At 30.4% G+C, this 19,747-nt stretch overlaps 1 protein-coding gene across 1 annotated transcript in view; it reads left to right on the forward strand.

The window, feature by feature from the left end:
* Positions 1 to 926: 926 nt before the first annotated feature.
* Positions 927 to 19,747, forward strand: part of LOC148283200 (uncharacterized) — a 32,366-nt gene continuing 13,545 nt past the window's right edge. Inside the window, exon 1 of the mRNA XM_088223876.1 lies at positions 927 to 1,159. Within this exon, the coding sequence (XP_088080002.1) occupies positions 1,145 to 1,159 (15 nt within the window). The 5' untranslated portion in view covers positions 927 to 1,144. The remainder of the gene's footprint in view (positions 1,160 to 19,747) is intronic.

Consider the following 19,747-nt stretch of genomic DNA (forward strand, 5'->3'; position numbering starts at 1 on the left):
TGCTAATTTTTTAAGGAAAATATAAAAAACATGATTTTTTTAAAAATTTAAAAAAATCATATTTTTTATATTTATAGATGAATTGTTTTTTTTCCCACTGGCATATTTTAAAAATATATTTCTATGACGTATTAAAAGTTTACAACGTTGAAGAAGGTTCTCTGAACTTTTGAAGAGTAGATATATACAATATTCAGAGACGACTTATTTATGTAAGTATTATTATTTTACCGGATATAGATATTTAATATATTTATTTATCTCTATATATGCAAAACTTTGAAAAATAATAAAGTATGTTTCTTCTGTACTACTCATGAATTAGAATTTTTTTTTAAAACATAATACTTAGAAAAAAAAGTTTAAAATCCTAAAAAGGATAGTATTTTTTTTTCAATTATTTCGACTGCTTTTTGAAGATTATTTTATTTTTAATTCGTCTTTGCAATTGAAGCGGTCACATTAAAAATTCTAATTTCGATCTTCTTGAACAAAATAAAATTACCATCAATCTTTTGGCGAACTTCAAATATTTTTTAATTCATGAACGTCCTGTTTATTTAAAATAAAATAAACTTCGGAACAAGAAACGCGAAAAAAGAGCGCAGGGCATCGTGAACCCACAAAGAAATAACATAAATCTTCCTTTTTTTTAAAGAAAGGGTCATAAAGGTACACGACAATTTATCGTACGTGAAGGTATGTGAACATATTTTATCAAGACATCGAGGCACCGATTGAGCTTTAGTCAAATGTTGGCCACAAACAATTTTCAGTCACCGAGTAGAAAAGATCATTGTTTACATGTTTATGTTGATATTACAACACTGATGACATTGACTCTTTGACCCTGTTCGCCAAATTCAAGGCACGTTAAGCCCCGGTCCACTTACTTTTATACAAGTGATATAAGTCGAAATCAAGTATTTACCCAATTCATAATTAATTTACGTCTTGGACGCGACGCGACGCTCCGAATTGGGTGCCAATTGCCAATATTTCAAAATAGTGTGAATCTAACGAATCGCGTCCAGGGTGTGCCGTTTTATTTAACCACACGGCAGTACAAATAAAAAGTGTTCAATAGTGTTAAAACTAGGTGAATTTAAAAACGTTTATAATTCGACACAATTATAAAATAAAAATGCTCAAACTCGCGGTAAGCAAAATGATTTTTTTTTAAAAACTCTCGTTCGATTTTTATCCATTTAAAACAATACACATTTATAAATAAATACAACTATTTCGATATATCGATGATAGTATAATATTTATACTATCTGTTTCAATTTTACTTTATGAGGTTAAATTTTAAAGGGATCACAATATTAAATTATTATAATTTGAAAATTCCTCTCCTTCATTTTTTTCCTCATCCCAACCTTTTAACGATGCTCTTCTTTTATTTTCTCATTTAATACTTTATGTTTTTCTCTTTATTGTTAAAAAAATGTTCTATGATTATATTTATGAAAATTTTAAACTAGATGTGTGCATTCTTTTTTTCTTTTCGTTATTTTTAATATTTATTAAATAAAAATAAAATAATTGTAATATAGTAACTAATATTATGTTTGCATTTACTTTTATATTCACATTTTTCTCTCTTTTGTCACTATGATTTGTATTTTTTTTTGCTTTCCAGTATGCTTTTTTGGTTCCTACGCATCTTTTAAAAAAACTTATTGTTTTTATTTATTACAAATTACCTACCATGTTCGTACTTACCTTAGTTTGTTATTTTTGTAAATGCCCTTTGGACGTATTGCGGAATTAAATAAATGAGTAATTTTCTAATAATACATTTTGTATTAAAGAACAGCGTACTGCCAAGCAAAGTTGGTAGCAAATTACGGAAAACATCGAAAAAAATAATAAATAAGTACACATAATATACTTTTGCGTGTAAATATTTTAAGTATATTTTATTATTTTTTTTGCTAAAACCTTACGTTTTTACGGCTACAATTATTATTAACCAATGCATTGTATTACAATATTTGTATAAAGAAGTATATATCAAAAAAGCGGAATCTTTGAATTTCTACTAAGGCCCTAAAATGATTTATTAGAGAACTTTTAACGCCATAAAAATTCATGTTTACCATTGAAACAGATGACGAATGTGTTCATTTCTACACGATTGAATATTTGATAACCACCTCATATTACGTCAGGGTAATTATTATAGTTAGTGTTGTAAAAAAATATATTCAGGGCTGTCGCCCCTCTTCCACCCTCTCTCTCTCTATATATATATATTTAGATAGCGAAATTTCTTGCTAAATAAAAAAATACCAGTCTGTAGTTGTCGCGAGAGCGATGAAACCGGTTTTAAGTCTATATAACTAAGAACGAAGCTCTCTGAGCAAAACTTATGCAATTTATCTATTACAGTAGTTTCAAATTATGGAATTAGTTGGTAAAACGAAACGTTTTTTTTAACGACTTGTTATTTATTTATTGACCGACCGATTTATGTGCTGCTACTTTCTTTTTAGCGGGGGATTAAAATTCAATAATTTGCATTAATTGCAATCAATTTGAAAATCATCAAAATGTCTTCACATAATGAAGTTATTACAAAAAATTAATTAAGTAATCTAATATATATATAAAATATTATTTTCAATACATGATAGCACAACATACATTAGAGTTTTACGGTTGGCTGTTTTCTGCAAAATGCACATCTCAGGTTTTATAGCCAGCCGGACTTTAAAAATCATTCAAACCAGTCAAATACATACTTAATTTTTTTGTTTTATTTCGAAAAAAAAAAAATAAATGCATTATTTATTAAAGTTAAAAAAACATTATACTTTCTGAATACCTACGTTTAATTAAATAACATTCAAGTGCGACATTCAGCAGCCGGCCATAGAAAAGTGAAACTCAGATAATTGCACTTTTGTGAAAAGAGTGAATAATCAAATCTACACAACAGATAGATTTTTTAAACTTTTACTAATGATAAATAATGCGAACACTCAAATTTGTTGCAACAGAGGGGGAGAACATTTTTGAGAAGTGAATATGAGTGTCTAGACTTTTACAGGGCTTATTTTTTTATTTTTTTTAAGATTCCATGAACCTTTTACATAATTACAATAAAACCAGTGAAAAAAAATACAACAAAAAATAACATAATATTTAAAAAAATAACAAAAACATAAAGAAATGTATACAATGGTAAACAGGATATGTGAATAAAAAAAAAAACATCTTTTCATTTCATTTATTTTTGCACCACTACGGGCCAGTAGGCCCAATTACAGTGGTGAATTACATCACAGAACACCCAGGCTTGAGAAAAATTCATTTTGATTTTTGTGTTCTCACCGGGAATCGAACCCGGAACCTTCCGAGCGTGAGTCAAGCGTCTTGACCACTACACCACGGAGGCCGCCAATCTGTAACATCTGTAACAAATATAAATATTTACATTTATAAAAGAAAGGTAAATAAAAGAAAATAGCAGTTTTTAAAAAAGAGGAAGAGGAAAAAAAAGAAAGTGCTTTAAAAAGAAAGTTTAAAAGTTTACTTCACAGTTTAATATAAATATTGATATTAAACAATAATAATTTCAAAAAATAACTATCCACACAAATGTAAAGAATTAAAACAAAAAGTGAAGAACTATCATTGTTCGAATTTTCAATTGTTAATTATTTTTAAAAACACAGGAATTGATCATCAGCGGCGTGGTATAAAATAAATCTAAATCATCACTGTATTGATTTGCAAGTCGCTGCATGCGAATAATCGGTGAATTCAATGAATAATTAGTACCATGATGATGACTGTAAAACAAAAAATTAAGTTATTAAATTAAATTATTTTCCTTCTTTTAAAAAACATGCACTATCCTGGATTCAAACTAAAAATATGAACTCTTTTTTTCTATGATTTATTTTGTTGCCCCTTAATAATAAGGAATATTTTTGTGTTTTTTTTAATAATTTTTATTTCCTTCTTTAATTACTATAAAAAAATACCATATTATCTTTTTCAGAATATTTTATTTTTTCTTTCTTATGTTATTCAAAAATATTATAACTGTCCATTATTTACTATAGGAGCAAAAATTCATTAACATTTTCTTGTATACCCACGAACAGGCCATATCTTTGTGGGAATTTTTCGTTTACTATGTTTCTATTAATATGTATTTCATTGATATGTAATTATGCATTATTTTTTCAATACTCTGTTTTATTATTATGTTTATTGTAAAAAAGCAAAAAAAATTAAATAAAATAAAAAAAATTAAAGTCTTGTTGGTCTATGTGGAACTAGAAAGTTTATTAAAGTTAACAGTTCGGGGCAATCTGTTTTATTATTCAATAATTAATAAATAAACATGAGGTCATTTATTGTCCTCCTGCTTGGCACTAATGGTAAGTTTAAAGTATGACCTGACACATATAACCGGTTATTGGCTGGTTTCAGTGGCCACTTTACACACTGTGTAACATTTACCATTCTGCCTATGTTTGAACATCCACGTTTCTTTAACTCTTCTATCTGTTGACTTTTGTGAAGTAAAAGAGTTGCGAGTGTAAAAGAGATGTAAAAAACCTGCGTGTGCAAAAGAAATACGAACATTTGTATAAATTTGACAAAAAATAATTTTATCGTGCATTTGACCCTTTTTCTTGATTTTAAAGTATGGCTGACAACAAAACCTAAGATGTGCATTTTGCAGAAAACAGCCAGCCGTAAAACTGTAATGGATGTTGTGTTATTATGTATTAAACATGTTATGTTTTTAGTTGTATTAGAGTACTAAATTGTAAAAAATCACTCATTTATTTGTTATAATAACTTAATTATACGCATATATTTTGTCGGCCTCGTGTGAAATTGATGTGAAATATTTATCAAATGGGTGTTTTCACACTAGAATATTTCATAGTCCCTGGACTGGTACCTGAAGCGTAAGACTGATCATCTTACCTTCAAGTAACAAAAATGATCAAGATACGCTGCGATCGGTGTACCAATGCAGTGCCCTATGCACCATTAGGTACGGAAAGGGAACGATGATGATGAATTATACGCAATATGCATTTTACAGGAAACAGCTAGATCCAATATTGAACGATACGTCATTCAAACATTGAATGTATGAGGTGACATTCTTTGTTATAACATGCATTTTTATTGCAGGTATTTTTAAATAAATTAATTTATAATATTAAAATACTTACAAGGACAAGATTTCGTGAGGCATTAATCTTACCGTCAGCATTTATACCGTAAGATGTTTCCAGTGCAAATGGAGAAATGCCGTTTTTGTAATCAAAACTATTTTTAGAAGGTGATTATTACCGTTTTTTGTATGAAACAGAACGTATAATCGACTTTTTGATACCACATATATATGTTTTTTTATTTTTTTACCTATTTGTTTTTTTTTATTAAATCATACATTTTTTTGGGACCGAATAATATTTACATAAAGGTATGGTAATAATAATAATATAGTAAGTAATAATATGTACATAAAACTGAAATAAGATAGAAAATTAAGTATAAAATCCAAAGAAATTAAAACAAATTATAATATAAATTTATATTAAATATTTACATGCAGTAAGAAAGAAATATCCGAGGAAAAAGAAGAAACTTAAACCTAAATTTTTTTTGGCGTTTATATTTGGCGTTCTATAGGAGTCCGGTAGCCTGTTGTACTCACTACAAGCAAGGTACAGCAGAGACCTTAGACCATACCTTGTCGTGCGTGATCCAGGTACGTGAATATTTTGATTCTTTCGCGCATTATATAGGTCACTGGTGGACGTCACGATTGGAGGTATAGCCAATATTAGTGAGCGTCTTGAATTTTTCAAAATAGTTGACTGGCTGCTATCTGCATAACTACGATCAATTATGCCTTGATAAAAGAGCACTAGCAGGTCAAAAACCAATCGGTCATGAAATACATAATAACTGGTTTTAAAATAGTGTTTTTTTATTATTGTGTAATGCATAACCACAATGTTGGTGTATCAAACTTAAAGTTTAAAATAAAATTTAATTTGACAGATTGTTAAAATAATTAACGTTTGTCGGGTAATAAGATCTTTTTCAAACAAATGAAAGCAACTGTCAACAAAATCACTCCAGGATGTGACGACCTTGGCCTTTACGTAATACAAGTATATTATTATACTATACATGCGTCCCTCCCGACGTAACCATTCCATGGTCCAGTGGTCGGCAAACCGCGGCTCGCGAGCCGGTGGTTCAGCGCAAGTTACACTTTTTGTTCAAATCATTTAGTCTACTGGTTCTATAAAAGAATTTCTAGGACTATGACTTTTTGAATTATTTAGGATATTGCAAATACCGTAATCTAATGCATGGAGAAGCATCATATTAAACTTGATGAAATTATTATTTATGTTTAAAGCATTAACTTTGTGGAAAAACATTTTAACTAATGTTATTTTATATTAGTATATAACTACTTACCGACTTTTTTAGTTTACCGGTTTCGAGACGAACCTGTCTCTTTGTCAGGACACTCAAAACGCCAACATGCAAATACTAAAATTCACCTCCAGCTTCACCATCACCGTAGTATATATAAAGTATTTCCAAAAAATACAAAAATTACGTGAAGATTTATAAGGATGTGAACTCCACCATGTCTCAACATGTACTAAGCTTTATTAAAAAAAAATTAATCCTATATTGAAGAATTGGTAGGGAATTGAGAGGGAGGGGGGGCAGTGGAGTTATCCGATTGGTTAATTTTTACTAATGACGAAGAGACGGGTTCGTCTCGAAACCGGTAGACTAAAACATTCGGTTAGTGGTTTTATACTAATATTTACTAACATTAGTTGATGAAATTATTTCGATTTCAACATATGGAGCTAAAATTATGACCGAAGTAAAAACGGTTTTTTTTTCTATTTTCGAAGCAAAAATTAATCACGAGATGCTTTTTCACCATTACATTCATCAAAAGGCGAAAATTTTCTAATGTTGTGGATTTGATGAACAAGATTGTCAATACAATAATTTGTCGTTAAATCTCCTTTACGTCGCTAACTTAAAGAATGTTTCATCAATGACAGAGAGTAAATACGGAGATCTTCACTGCATAATAAGGTTCGTTGGCTTTGAAGAGGAAACAGTTTAACGAAAACAAATTTGGATCTCAAAAGAAATCTTGATCGCCGTAATGCTGATCTTTGGCTCTTTTGACTGATGAGTTTGCCGACCACTGCTATAGTCGCGCTGGTGCCGGTATAGTAGGCCGGCGATATAAAACCGCCGCGAAAATTTAGTATACAAATATTTTTCTTCTTTCGCGTCCGCACGTCATTTACTTATTTATTATTTACGGACTTATTCTTTCCAATTAACAATTTATTTATTCATTCAAAATCACACTCGTTTACATATACTCATTCAAGCTTTTTAGACTGTGCCCGTGTTAAGCCATAATAATTAACAATAAAAAATACATGGCAAAATTAATTAAATTATAATGACATTTGATGTAATAGAATAACAATCCAGAAAAAAAAGTAAACATAAAATTCCAAAGAAGATAACGTAAAAAAATAATCAGATATACAGATCCACAAGTATAAGATGGCGCGATTCCCGCCTTAAATGTTTCCAGATATCGTATGGAATTTTGGGCATTAAAAAATATATGTGTATGCACAATGTATATTGAATTAAAGACGTATCTTATGGAAGTTCTATGAATATATCTAAAAATGCCTTTAGCTAAGAAAATTCATCTCTAGAAAATAACTAAAGCTTTCGGTTTCTTTAAATTTAATTATATTATTTATGTGCACAAAATACAGGATAGTGTAAAAAATTTAATTAGTAAAGAATATTCAGTTCGTTTCCGGAAGAGTCATATTTAGATTTTTATGGCTTTCTTCAAAATTAATATCGTTTCTCAGATCAATATGAAGTTTAGAAATGGTAGGTACTTCCTTGGTTACTACATAAAACTCCTTAACTTTTTGTGTATACAATCAATGCTGTCAATTATGATGTTTTTTTTCTTTTTGTTTTTTTGTTTTTTAGTAAAAAAAATGTTTGCATTCTTATAATTTACTCAAATATTTAATTTTGAGGGCCATTTTCAACGAGTTGTAAATAACTCACTATTAGAAAATGGATTCAAGTTGGGATAGAGTGGGATTCGAACCACAGACCTTTGGTCCGTGAGTCCGAGACACTAGCCACAGGACCACAACCCGATTATTTCTAGGAGTTGTTATTTTTGTTGAAGAAGCCTCGCGAGCAATTTTCTGAACAGACCGTTTAGATACACCTACAAAAAAACATTAGTCCGATAAAAAAATGTGCAATTATAATGATAAATAATGTAATAATAATGTTAATGATGTAACAATCGGTGACCGCTGACTGTTATTATTTTACAAAACAGATTCTGTATTATTTCATTTTAGTCATTTTTAGAGCCTTAACCACCTTTGCCTAATTTACAAGGGATCGAGTTCTGAGTTCTGACTGTTTGTCGGCAGTTCATGTCAAAACTGCGGGACGTGAACCTGACTCGGGAAGTCGATAGAGATGCACGGAACCTGTTTGTGGACACCATATGCTCTAGCTAGGGAGCGAACATGGAAAATGATGATGTTGATCATTGTTCTTTATTACGTTTCGACTGCTACAACGACAAAAAATTAGTAGTAAGCGCCCAAAGCTGCGTTAATAGAGAAATATCACTTTTTTTTACATTTTCAAACTAATAAAGGTCTATGAAATACTGTCCAGTAAAAAATATTTTTTGCTAATAATTATTAGTGGCATAAGAAATACTTAAAAACGGTGATTCCATTGGCCACGCCCCTAATACGTCACGTTTAATGTTTATTTATTCCTGCCATTGAAATTTGCGTAGAACCATTTCACAAATCTTGACAAAACACGTCGCGTTTTTCTACGAAAGCATGTTTACTGAATTTCTTTTTTACATTTATGTATGAAAATATTTTTCCCCAATATCCATATTGATTTTGAAAATACAATGAATTATTCTCAATCCATTTTTTTCGGTATTCATAGTATGTGATATTTCCCTATTCTGAAAGTCCGAAAATCATCAAATTACACCCAAACACACTTTTTTGTTGTACCACAATTTAATATGTATGATTTTTATTTAGAAACTTCACTGGACTGTCTTTAAACTGCATTTCTTATATCATTGTCGACTGTTTGTTTCTGTAAAATAAATAAAAAAATAACGTTATCGACCGAGGCCTGAATGGCCGGATCTTTTACCATGTAACAGTCGTTTCTTACTAGCCGTGTTAAATACGAGGCGGCTTCTCATAACGCGAGACCACTGTACCCATTCACTCTCGCGCCTCGTACGTTGTTAAATTGTACCTGCCGCTTGTCTCACTGATAGTTTTGCTTCCTCACTGTTGGTGGTTGACAAAAGTCAACAAGGTTCTCTTTAAGCATCCTTCAATTTGGAAATGACACACCGATCAATGCTGGAATTTCTAAAAAAAATATTATGACGGTTGAAATATTTGCTTAAAGATTTTTTGGAGGATGCACCTACATAATCAATGTTGATATTAACAACAAATGTTTGATTGAAAAAATAATTAATTATTAGGAGATGTTCATTCTGAACAACGGGACACAGATCTCACTCGGAGGACGCGCAGAAGGTTTTTTTTTTTGCAACAGAGAGGAAAAACATTTTTGAAAGGGGGATGGAAGTCTTGGCATTGACGGGGCTTATCATTTATCGCAGGACCTGTCATTTACTGGTTTAAGGCTGTTGTCTGGTAAAACGCACGCAAAATAAGGATGTTATTTTTTAATCGCGCAATAATTATTACAACAATTATTTTTAAAAGTATATTTTTATTTAAATGTACTTGAAAGTTTTATGTAACTAAAATATAATTACTTTCAGAACTGCAAATTACGCCATATCAAATTTAGACTAAACTAAGGTGTCTGGGATCTCAATAAAGACTAAGAATCGAACGAAAATTTGTTTCAATAAATTGATGATACCGATAAGGGCAGGTTTAAGTAAGGGTCATAAAAACGTTAATAAATTAAATATTTCAACCAGAATTATCTTCTTTAAAAAAAAAAGAGAAAACAATTATATAAAGAAAAGGTTTCAACTAAAATATTTTAATAAATATATTTTTTAAAGTATTACCGACGGCATAATTTTACTTAGAAATAAAGGAAAATGTCACAAAAATGGATGTGATTTAAAATGCTTGTATTTTTTTTCGTAAACAAAAAAAAAACATGTTGCTTCGGCCACTTTCATGTTCAATTTATTATCTTTGAATAATTACAACAAAATTTTGTTCGATACTAAGTCTTTATTAAGATCCCAGATACCTAATCTGCCGGTCTAAAAGTAATTATATTTTAGTTACGTAAAACTTTTAAGTATATTTTTTAAGTTGAACGAATTGATAGTTATTTTTTGAATTTTGCTAATAATTATATGTTGGAACAAATCGAATACAGTTGAAAATCATAAAATTATATGTACCAGGTAACGGGTGGGTAAGTAAATACTAGATAGAAGCGCAGCGTTCATTTATGTTTAGAGAATGGAGTTGCGGCTTCGTTTCCTCGGCGCGTTTAATATGAACATAAACAGCTACTCAAATTACTCTTAACTTTAAGTATTAAGAAAAAAAAGATAGAGATATAGCACTGCGGAACGTAATAAAAGGACCACAAATTTTCTAGTTATTTATACAGCTTGAAAAAACGTTACCGCTTTTAACCTCTCAAAAATCGACAACAAATGAAAATACTTATTATTATAACATTGTTAAAAATAACAGTTTTTACACACAAAATTATTGAATATATTATTCTCAATGACAATAATAAATCCTTAAATTACAGAGGTAACCTTTCGCTGGCTGAAAGGTTAGCGGGGATATTACAGGGCCTTATCAGTAGTGAGTGAAACATCGGCTCAGCTGAAACCTGCGGTCGGGATGTGTCGGTTTACGTTCGGCTGTACTCCGGTACATCTTATGGCTCATGACTCGGCCGCGTGATCTGCGACCTACAGTATCTTTCGGCTTACTTTTATATACATTACGCTTCATATATTAAAAAAAGTAACACAATTAGAGAAATAGGATAGTTGTCCATTCAAATAATTAGTTATCGTTTTGCCATAGTCCAACATAAAATATAAAAACTTAATTGATTTTGTGATTGTGATTTTTTGTTGACTATAGTAGTTTAAAGTTCTTTCATATTTATATTTCTGTAATTCCTTTATAGTTGTATTATTAAAGTTATTATTTATTTTTATTTATTTATTTATTCATATTTTTCGCTTCCAAACTATAATTAATAATAAAAATAATGTGACCTCACTGGGGTTTCCCGTGCCGAGGACACATAACAATTTAGTTTTTTTTTAAAATTACATTTACTTCATATTCCTGCTGCTTTATTTAATTATAATCAATTGTTGTCTTCAGCAAATCTTTTAAGACTTTCTGATAGAAGAATCCTAACTGACCTAATATTACTTTTTAAGGTGATCAATTCATTAATTGACTATCCAGATTTGCTGGAGTTGGTGTGTTTCCGTGTACCTGGTCGACATACCCGCCACAGATCTCCTTTTTGTTCTGCAAGTTCTAGAACCAACTATCACATGCACTCGCCTATCCCTAGGCTCCATAGATATGGCAATCAGTATGAGGACAAGGCTGATATATTTGGTTCTGGACTTGATAGTTATAAAACGAGTCTGATTTCTTTTTTTCTCTCGCAATATTATTCTATATATGTATTTTTTTTTCATATTTATGTTCAATATATGTTAAAGGCAATTTCTGCCGTTTATGTAAAATAAATAAATAAATTTGAAAATAAACAAAGAAGACTAACTTAAAAAACAAACATAATTAACAAATATTCAGACAGTTTTAAAAACAAGGTATTTATGTACATTTATATTATTTATATTACAAAACACACAATGAAAATAACAAAAACCTAACATAAGCCATACAGTTGTGGAGCAGTTGATTCAGCATTGGTGTACATTGAAGAACAAAACTTATATGTAAATCCATTTAGAAGTGACTTTCAACCTATTTAAATAAGCTTCGGCTTCTGCTGAAAATCTTGTTGTCACTAATCACTACTTATCAGACAACATCTAAACCTGCAATATATAATGCAGCATTATACAGCGATTCGTACTTGTCAGCCGGCAAATTTACACTGTTAACGCCGAGCCAGCGCGAGCGCGGGCGTAGCAGAATGCCAGGATTATGCCAATGAAACCAATAAAGGGATCGTGACACTCGGTTCAAGGCGCTAGATACAATATATTGTGAACTGCACCTTTAAGAATGATTAATTATGATTTTAATCGACAAACAGTCAAATGTATAATGAATATACCTACAACTGAACGTTGCGCGTTGCTTAACTAGTATATCTTCTTCAGATTTTATGTTTTTATTTATAAATTACCGCCATCGCTTTTATTACTCTCAAAAAATAAATAAAATATCGATATTACGCTAACCCGTTTCGAATAAAGGAAAGAACTAGTCGTTTATTCCAGCTTATTTCTCCCTAGAAAAAAGTACGCTATATTTTATATCTTTAACCCAGTTGCGGTTATTTTCTACTAAAATAGCGTGCCGATTGCAGATATTGTTTGTTATTTCCTAATGAAGATTTTACTTCTATAGATATGGTTGACTTTCGACCGGCAGTTTTTTCGTCTGTTTTAATGAAGATCTTTGATGTATTGACAAAAAACAATTACACGTAATTTAAGTTATAGAACCATAATATTGTCTAAAACATGTTTATTAGGTGTCCTTTATTTAGCAAAACAAATCGATTTGATTTTTATTGAGCTTATCTATAAACATTTGAACTTGCCAAAAAAGAGTCTGGCTCTTGTGTTTGGCAAGTTTACAAAAAAACATAAAAAAGAAACAAAAAAATGCAAAACAAAATAATAAATAAAAAATTAAACAACTTTAAAAATTGAGAAAATATAATACTAAAAAATATTTAATAATAAATATTAAATAAATAATTATAAATAGAGCTTTTCACTTCTGTCTTAAATGTGTTGTATTCCTAATTCCCGACTGCACTTTTCATTTCTTTTGTTTATTTCATCAAAGAAAAATATTTCCTCTGTAAATTTATATTTGCAGAGGAAATATTATTATTGATGTTGTAATATTGTTGTTTTTAATTTGGAATAATGATGTTACCAGTTGTAGGTCGCGTACTTACGTTTTGTGACGTAGAAAGGATACTATTTATGATGTCTTTATGAATTTGAAATAAACAATTATTTTAAAGTTATGATTTTATAACCAAATCCTTTTTTTAAACAGAGGGAAAAGTAGACGGTTTTTTCAGTATAACTTTTAGAATTATTTTTTGTATTTTTTCGTCCATTAAAATCTTGTATGAATTCGACACCCCTGCAACACTGTCACACAGCTTTTAACTCCAAAACTATTCTTGAACTTTTAAATGTGAGGTGTCGCTCGTCCATGTCAAAGGGTGTTTTTGAATTAAAATACCGTCCATCATCAGGGAAGAGAACAAATCTCCGCTTTTGGTTAAAACAAAGTCGTCCATTTTTTTTACTGAAATGAAAATAAGATTGAATTAGGAAATGTATATAACGAATTGAGAATCAAAGAATGGTTATTAGGATAAAATTAAATTTTCTATGAAATGGTCTATTCAATTCTGCACAAAGGGGAATATATTTCATTTTCATTTGCAGATTCTCTCAGGCTAAATTTTCTACAATTTTGATTTTGATTTGTATGTCTACTTCATCATCAAAGAGTAATAGAACAAGACTCGTCTGATAAATACCAAATATGTTGACTAAACTAATTTTGCTAGAGCTGCTTTCAAAATTGTGTAATTTATCCTTTCACATGATATAAGGAAAATTTTATAAAGAGCTTTTACAGCTGCACCATACAGAAGCCACGGTTTAAAATAAACAGTTACTATTAACATACTAAAACAGGGATAACAAACATTTTAGAGAAGGTAATATGACGTCTAGGCATCTACAGGGCTTAAGACCTGTCATTGGCTGGCCGGCATGCATACTGAAAAGCTGACATGAAAATGTTCTTCCACAGCAACAGCTCCCTATAGAGTTAAATCCAGTCCTTGTCTACAAAAATTTGAACAAGCTCAAAATATTATTCATAATAAGCCCTTTAAAATATATGTATGTTTATGTAATAGTATTTATTTTTGCTAGAATTTAATTATGTACAGGCTTCCACTTTCCGTTATGTTGTATCCCAACTCAACACAGGGCCCTTGGCCTCATAGAGTTTGGGATACGTTTTAATTTTATTTTTTTGTAATATGTATGTATTTGTATGAATAAATAAAAAAAACAAAAGAGATACATCTTTTAATGAGTCTCCTTCCAAAAACATTGGAGAGAACTCTATGTATTCACGTTAATTATATTTAATTGTCGGTTTATCTAATTCACTTTCATTAAAGTCTATTAATATTAAATGACTTATTAATAATTATTTTTTTAAATATTTAATTTATCAATCGGCAGGTAAAAACACAAACCAGTACGCCATGAGGCCGACTAATCTCCACTTGATTTTTTTTAGCAAAATTTTCACCCGCGAGTAGAAACTAAATACATACATTGATTGATTGATTTAATGTTTATTTTGTAGAACTGCATACTTAAACTTATAATATTAGAAATCAAACACTTACTTGAGTCTACTGAACACTTAATTTTATTTTTACAAATATAAAAAATATAAAAACAAAAATTTCGTGACAAAATTTAAACTTATGATGTTAGAAAGAATTTCTAATTTCATAAGTTTAAATAAATGAAACCAAAAAATAAAATAATACATAAGTATCCACCCACCCTAATTTTACCTGACCGAGTGGATTGGCACGATACGTGTGAAACGGGCCTGTACATGACAAACTCATTCAATCACTTTTAGAATAATAATATGTAAGAGTTTAGAATTATAATATATAATATAGTCAGTAACTCGAGGGCAACATCATTGAAATATTTTTTTTTTAAATATAATTAAATTTTATATTCCCATGAATATTAAATAAATGTCTCAAATGTTATTTTCTTATAAAAATACCATCCGAAACACGATTATACAATAGTTTTCATTGAAACTGTGTATTTTTATTCCCTTGAAACGTCGATTTTTGATTGGGAAATATTGAAAAATAGTCGAACATTAATATAAAATATTTAAAATAATCGCTAACAATGAGTAAATTTGCGTTTTCCAATATGCATCATTTCTCCTTGACTATTTTATTTTTGTATAAGTATTCAATCACTATATCTTTTCTATTGCACATTATTTAAAAGCGTTAACATTGGGTATGGTGTTAGAATTTAGGCAATCTAAAGTGTTTAGCATGAATTTAAATTGACCTAGGATTTATTGAATGCAACGCAATGCTCTCACAAACCGGATTGTCTGAAATATTGTTTTTTCACTAGAACCTCTTACCTCACTTTAAAGCGTTTTTTAAATATTCATTTTTGCTTCAAAACATGTATTTTAGCTACTGACTAGAAAACTATCCAATACCGATCAATTTTTTAAATAATAACGTACGCGTGAAATTAAGAAAGCGTTTTACAGTTTTTAAATTAAACATTGTTTAATTATATAAACACTGTATTTTTCCAAATACGAAATAACAGCACAAATTAAACTGCATACAGTATTGCAAATTTATGGAGAAAATAATGATATTTTTATTACATCAACTCGTTCGTAGACCCAACTCCATAAGACTTTTGTCCTGTGTCAAGGTTCGGGACCAATAGAGTATTATTACTAAAAACATTATTTAAATTAAAATCAGAATACCATGCACATAACATATTGCTGGATGAAATAATGGACGAAAATTTAGTCATTGTTGTATGAAGGATGAAATTATTGTGGTTAAAATTAAAATTAAACAACTTTGTTTTAAATATGTTTCGTTTTTTGTGATACCGTGTATGTTGGATTTGTTCCGACGTTTCGGCTACTATTTCAGGGTAAACAGTTTTTCTGTAGGCGTTTTTTTGTAAAATAAGAAATGCCGTTTTTGAGATCGAATCTATTTTCACAGTGTGATTATTGCAGTTTCTTGTATGAAAGCGGTCTAGCTGTTTTTTAGAATTGACCTTGATGCACCCGATAACACCAATATCTCTTTTTTTTATGTGGACTAGCTGCTTTCTGCATGTTCAATCAATGCATTTTTACGCATGAAAAAAAATAACACTTGTCGATTAAATATACATAAAATAATATAAATAATCTAAACGCTATCCGAATATACTGACTAAAAACCTGATCATTCGAAATAACATGTGTTGGATGTTCGCCAACAATATGTCGTTAGAGCGGTGGCGGGTATACATTTTAATAGTATCAAATATACAAAAAAAAATCATAACCATTTTATTAGTAGAGATGAACAGAGAATGGTCAACACGTCTTTAGTACGAAGGCAACACTACTACATTGGACAACAACATTAATTTGTCATACAACCCTATAATATGGAAACGTGGTGGTTTTGTCAAGCTAAACAGAGTGCTGACCTCGTTTATTTACGCCATTGGTCAAGAGGGAGCCTGAGAAATCGATGACTATGAAGGAAAACAAAAAAAATGGCAAAAAAAACTCTTACTGTTTCTGTTTAAATTCTCGTAGTTTAAAGTGTTATTTTTTTTTCTTTGAATTTAAAGATATCCTATAAAAGATACAATCTTACTATTAGTAGAAATGACTTTTCATGTAGAATTTTAAAAAAAAACACCTTCAGTTGGCTTAATATTTACGTATATGTCATCCCGCGGATTCAAAATTTAACCTAAAGCAATGGCAGTAAAGATGTATTTAGCTCGTTTCAAAAACTGTAATTACCTGTTTTGTGTTATTTTAGCTTATGTTAGTTATTTATAAGCAAAACTAAAGCATAGCGCGAATTATTTATTTATTTATTTATTGTGGATAACTTATATAGCGCCATTTTCGTAATAAAATACCTCAAGGGCGCTTTACATGGTGATTCTATTGTTAAGTTAATTTAATTGAAGCTTTAAATTTGTAATTTAATTAAAATAATTTATTTTGCTGTCACGTGCTACGGATTTATTCAAATGATTTAGAGAACAAGTGGGTTTTAAGTTTTTTCCGAAACATCACTTCACTTTCACAGTCTCGCACCTCTTGCACCTCTTAACATGTTAAATACTTAGGACTAACAATAGACAGACAATTAACATGGACAATTCATATCTACAATTTAATTAGCAAAGTGGCGACATTATCGAGTCTTTTTTTTAAATCAATTTTTTTTTCCAAAAACGGAAAAAATTCTAATGTATGAAGCCTATGTAAAATCTAAAATATGTTTTACGCAACTAATATGGGGAGCAGGATATCAAAATGACATAAACAGGCTACAAAGACAACAAAATAAAATATTAAAGTTAGTATATGACCTTCCCTATTTAACTGCAACTAGAGAACTTTTGCAGTTAAATAGGGAAGGTCATATTAAACTAAACAATTAAATATAACTGAACTCTTTCAACTAGAATTATTAAAATTTATCCATAAATTAGCCACTAATGTAATTGTAGACGAAGAACTAAAACTTGTAAAAAATTGTAGTCAACATGGACATAATACGAGAATATCAGACAAATACCATATACAACTTTCTAAAACAAGACAAGGACAATCAAGACTAATGAATCAGGGACTGAAATTATACAATAAACTACCAGATTAAACTAAACAAAAGACTCAGACAAACTTTTCAAAAGAAGTAAAAAATATTATTTTGAACAACAGAGTATGAATGAAAAATGTATATATTATTTTATGTAAAATGAATGTAATAATCCGTAAGGGTTTAAAAATAAATTTTCAAATAAAAAAAATTATAAAAAAATGAAGTTTTTACTTGCGGCACTTAGCACGTTTTTACAGTACGACGAGTGATGTTGGTCTTTAAGTACCCTTTATACATGTTCTAGTATAATATGCGTAAATGTTAAGTACACAAAAAGTAAGTAAGTGAATAACACAGTACGGGCTATAGTTGTAGGCATCTTTAAGAATGTTTTCATTGGTTGCTAGTTTTTATCTTCATAATGTATTGAAATAGTGCGAATTAAAATACATATTAGGAACTGGTGAAAAGCAATGAGTTCTTAGTGAGGCTTGGCCTCACTTGCCTCATATGCTCCTTCGTCTCTGCTGCCGGTCTAAGTACGGGTCACCAACCCTTGTTAGACTGGTTACGAGACGATACGGAATTTCAAACTATAGATATAATCTATACGCTCACTTGACCTATAATCCGAATATGCATATTTATCTGTTTTTGTAAACGGATTATGTAAACGAATAAATAAATACTGCGTAAGTAAAATATTAAGTATATTTTTTTACTAAATCCGCGTATACGTATAATGCGCGCTGCAAGCAGTAGCTACTACCATCGAACTGTATTCTGAAGCAATGTTGAATATAATAAAAATAAATTTGTGGATACGAGGTTGTGCAGGTAAAAAAAACCAGAATGAAGTGATGAGTTAGTCAAACACCCTCTTCAGTGAAGTTTTCTTGCGTCGTTTAACTTAATAAATACATACGTCTGAGCCTGTGTCTGAACTTATAAAAACCTGATTTGTATGTGTGTTGTAGATTGTAAGTACATAATAGTATATCAGTTTTGTTTGGGTCCCACACGACACGTTTCCAACAGAATGGCCCTTAAATCTAAATAATATGCATGACATAACTATGCCTATATAGTGTAGTAAACACGTGTTCAGTAAGTAACAAACCTACAGTCCGTACAAGTGGCAGTTTTTAGCGGGCGGAGTTTGGTTTTGTCCCAGAGTAATAATTTGCTCCTGCGTATAGGGATGGTTTGCATAGAACAACAAAGTTCAATTTTTTTTGCTTGGTTTTTGGTTTGACAGCAAACGTGTAACGGCCGGTTTCTCGACCTGACTACCGACGGCCCGATGTATCGCTGTTAACTGCGCTAACTTCGTGATTGATAATAAAATAATGGTTTTTGTCCCTATGGGCGACTGTATAAGCCGGTGGTGGGTGGTGTATTGTGACAGTTAGGGATTTGTTTTTTATCTGCTAGATTACATCTTCCGTCATAAGAAAAAAGACAGTAACTACACCGAAGTCAATTTTGAGGGAACCAGTGTTTTGTGGTAAGTGAAGATCCAATCTTGTCGTACCTTTATGGACAAGGATATTTATTTTGTAACACTTTCGTGTTAGTAAAAACCTTTTGACTTTGTTACTTATGTATTGTACATACAAATGTTTGTCTTTTCTCGTAGATTTCAGATTTATACTGAACTAATATAGTTATGACTTTTTTCCGTAAGACGGCAGTCATAATATCATCATCATCTTGTCCATATTCGCACCATGTGGTGCATAAGGCAGTGGATTCGTACACCAAATGCATGGTTTATTAAAAGTGATCCGTCTCACTTTTCAGGTGTCGAGTAAAACCACCTCTAAACAACTATTTTATGTCGACCTTCTCAGGAACCGAACTCGAGACCTGAAGTATGCTAGGCCACCCGCCACCCGCCACACTACGAGGTGTACTTATCTCCACACAA

Source organism: Micrasema longulum, unplaced genomic scaffold (genome assembly GCF_059751315.1).
Source record: "Micrasema longulum isolate JH-2025_06_02 unplaced genomic scaffold, ASM5975131v1 h1tg000253l, whole genome shotgun sequence".
Taxonomy (NCBI): domain Eukaryota; kingdom Metazoa; phylum Arthropoda; class Insecta; order Trichoptera; family Brachycentridae; genus Micrasema; species Micrasema longulum.